Raw genomic sequence first — 3,681 nt, forward strand, 5'->3', positions numbered from 1 at the left:
TTTAAAAATTTTTAAATTGGGAACATTCTTACATTACAGTATTGTTATGAGGAACAGAGAAAACATAAAAAATATTCAACACAGTGGCTATCTGCTCTGTGCTTCAAAAGCTCTCAAGATCTATTTACTCAACAAATATTATCACAAATCAATTTTTTGACATGTACTGTATATGTATAAACATTACAGAGATACAGAGAACTAGACAGTTTCTGCCCTTACAGAGTTCTTAGAGTGTAAAACAAATGTTATCTTGGTGGAATTATGAATGAATTTTAGAAATGTTAACATTTTTATAAAATTATATAAACATAAAACTCATTAAAAATACTTTAATTCAGATAAATGCTAAGAAGATTCCCTCTATTTTAGGGAATTTACTCTATATTCCAATTTACTACAGCACTTACAGCTAAAACACTTGATTCAATTATACCTCTCTAACCACATACTGCTTTTATATTATTTAAAACTAGAGGTCTGGTGCACAAAATTCATGCACTGAGGCGGGGGGTCCCCCCTCAGCCCAGCCTGCATCCTCTCCAATCTGGGACCCCTCGGGGGATGTTCAACTGCCTATGGGATTGGGCCTAAACCGGCATTCGGACATCCTTCTCACAATCCAGGACTGCTGGCTCCCAACCATTCACCTGCCTGCCTGCCTGATCACCCCCTAACCCGGTGATGCAGTGATGGCGAACCTATGACACGCGTGTCAGAGGTGACACGCAAACTCATTTTTTTTGGTTGATTTTTCTTTGTTAAATGGCCTTTAAATATATAAAATAAATATCAAAAATATAAGTCTGTTTTACTATGGTTGCAAATATCAAAAAAATTCTATATGTGACACGGCACCAGAGTTAAATTAGGGTTTTTCAAAATGCTGACACGCTGAGCTCAATAGGTTTGCCATCACTGCCCTAACCACTCCCCTGCCAGGCTGATCGACGCCTAACTGCTCCCCTGTCGGCCCGATTGCCCGAACTGCCCTCCCCTGCCAGCCTGGTCACCCCCAACTGCCCTACCCTGCCAGTCCAGTCACCCCCAACTGCCCTGGTTGCCCCCAACTGCCCTCCCCTGCCGGCCCAGTCACCCCCTACTGCCCTCCCCTGCCAGCCTGGTTGCCCCCAACTGCCTTACCCTGCCGCCTGGTTGCCCCTAACTGCCCTGGTCGCCCCCAACTGCCCTCGGCATGATTGACACCTAACTGCTCCCACCTGGCCCAGTCACCCCCAACTGCCCTCCCCTGCCAACCATCTTGTGACCACATGGGGGCGGCCATCTTGTGCGAGGGTGTGATGGTCAATTTGCATATTGCCTCTTTATTATATAGGCTGTCCCTTGAGTATATGACATCTTTCTAATCAGACTGTAAACTCTGTAAGCATCTCTCTGTAAACATGACATGTGCTTATATATACTGTAGGCACTCAATACTAGTAAACCTAGAGGTTTCCCTCCAAAATCCAATGACCAGCATGCCAACCCTGGCGTTAAGGCCATATTAACTTTGTTTTCACTCTCCTTCTGGCTACAAGACAGGTATGAATATGGAACATTTCCCTAAATATCATTTCTATCCAACAGCATCACTCCGACTGGATTTTGTAAAACCTCAAAGGAGTATCTTCCTGAGGGAGGCTGTCTGGCAACCCAGGAAAGTCACCACTAGGTAGAATTTATCTCGGTGAATTCATCAACATTTAGGGGCTGGTCCTCTCGGCCTTGAAAGGCCGTCTTTTATACACACACGGGGTAGATCAGTTTCTCACAAGCAGATGCACTCCTCAAGTGTACAAAAACATGCAACAAAACTTTGTAGCAGCCTGTGTGAAAACACTGGCCAGGGGCCAGGTACTTAGATTTTCCAATCAACATATTCTCTCTCTTTTCAAAGGCATCTTACCCGGGACATCAAAGTATAAACAGAATGACAATGAGAAATATAACTATCAATAGGAAACTATTTATTAATGGTAATAAGTACATGAATCCTATGGTTTGCAGATATGTTCCACGTGGGCGTATCAAGAACAATCATCCGAAGGAGGAAAGTAGGGGGGACGGGGGCTACTTACAAGATAAGACACGCCCTTCAATAGGAGGTAGGCTCTTGGGGAGAAACTAAACAAGACTTAAATGAATGGAAATATACGAGGATTAGAAAACTCACTACCACTGAGCTGTCACTTTCCCCCCAATCTGTTTTATGCTGGGGAGTGGCCAAGGCATGGGGCGAGATCCTTGGTCTTTATAGGTGCCAACTGAGAGGAAACAAAACTTCTCACCTCGCCATCACTCCCGCGCCAACACGAAAGCTTTGGCAAAGGATACACTCGGCCAACGGCCACTGATCCAATCACCAAAGCACAGGTTCTCCCCCGCGGGTTAAAACTGATTAGAGGGGAAGCGCGGCCGCCACTTCTCCCCACCTCCCAAACAGGAAGAGATCCTATCAGCATCCCTAACAAAACAGCTGTTCCCGGAGGACGGGACAAGACCGGGAGGTCTGAGAGGCCGGGCACAGAGACGCTCCCGGATTCCCCGCGGAAAGAGGCCGCGGCGCGCCCTCACGCTTCGGTCCGCCCTCCACTCCCGGGTGTCGCGTCTCGAGCCCCTTTTCCTTCCTCGCTTTACCGAGAAAACGGGAAGACGGAGGCTAATCGAGTGGAATTGCTCACCGAGTTCACGGCGTCCTGCAGCTGGGTGAGCCGATCCGCCATGTTTCTCTCTGAGTGAGAAGAAGGCTGCGGCTGCTGGTACACGATTGGGCAGCGCTAGGGTGCATCGTGGCCAATCACAGGGCCGCGTTCTCGGGAGGGGTGGAGTCGAGCACAACTTGACAGGTAGGACTTGGCTGAGGCTTATTACTCACATCACTTAGACCAGTTCCATCAGGGATAGGCCTCCGCTGCGTCTATTTTCAATAACTTGGGGGCTGTCTGGGGCCCTCTGGCTTTGGGAGCTAACATACTCTACTGTTTTCCAGGCTTCTAGGTAGTAAACACTTTACAGAGATTAGGTTCTGCGGTTTTTAAACGTTAATTTTCCCTACCCTCCCACGTATTCCTTTTATATATATACTAGAGGCCCGGTGCACAAAAATTTGTGCACTCGGGGGAGCAGGTGGGTCCCTTAACCCGGCCTGTGCCCTCTCGCAGTCTGGGACCCCTTGGGAGATGACGACCTGCTGGCGTAGGCCTGCTCCCGGGTGGCAGAGGGCAGGCCCAGTCCCTAGGTGCAGCCCCTGGTCGGGCTCAGAGCAGGGCTGATTGGGGAGTTGGAGTGCTGCTCCCTGTCATGCACAGAGCAGAGTGGATCGGGGGTTTGTGATGCCACCCCAGTCACGCGCAGGGTAGGGCCGATTGGGGGGTTGGGGCCCCGCCCCCTGTCACACTCAAGGGAGGGTTGATGGGGATGTTGCAGCGCCACCCCCTGTCACGCACAGAGCAGGGCCCGTGGTGGGGGCGGTTGTGGCCTGGTAGGCAAGCGGGGAACATTGGTTTCCTCAGTCACTGAAGCAAGCAAGCCTCATGTTAGTTTCAAGCTGCCTGGCTGCCGGCCACCATCTTGGCTGGCAGTTAATTTGCATATCTCCCTGATTAGCCAATGGGAAGGGTAGCGGTCGTATGCCAATTACCGTGTTTCTCTTTTGTTAGATAGGATATATTCATTTCA

At 49.2% G+C, this 3,681-nt stretch overlaps 1 protein-coding gene across 1 annotated transcript in view; it reads right to left on the reverse strand.

Moving 5' to 3' along the window:
- Nucleotides 1-2,768, reverse strand: part of MED21 (mediator complex subunit 21) — a 6,510-nt gene extending 3,742 nt beyond the window's left edge. The window contains exon 1 of the mRNA XM_006758924.2: nt 2,685-2,768. Coding sequence (XP_006758987.1) covers nt 2,685-2,726 — 42 coding nt within the window. The 5' untranslated portion in view covers nt 2,727-2,768. The remainder of the gene's footprint in view (nt 1-2,684) is intronic.
- Nucleotides 2,769-3,681: the final 913 nt, after the last annotated feature.

The sequence above is a fragment of the Myotis davidii genome, unplaced genomic scaffold (assembly GCF_000327345.1).
Source record: "Myotis davidii unplaced genomic scaffold, ASM32734v1 scaffold535, whole genome shotgun sequence".
Taxonomy (NCBI): domain Eukaryota; kingdom Metazoa; phylum Chordata; class Mammalia; order Chiroptera; family Vespertilionidae; genus Myotis; species Myotis davidii.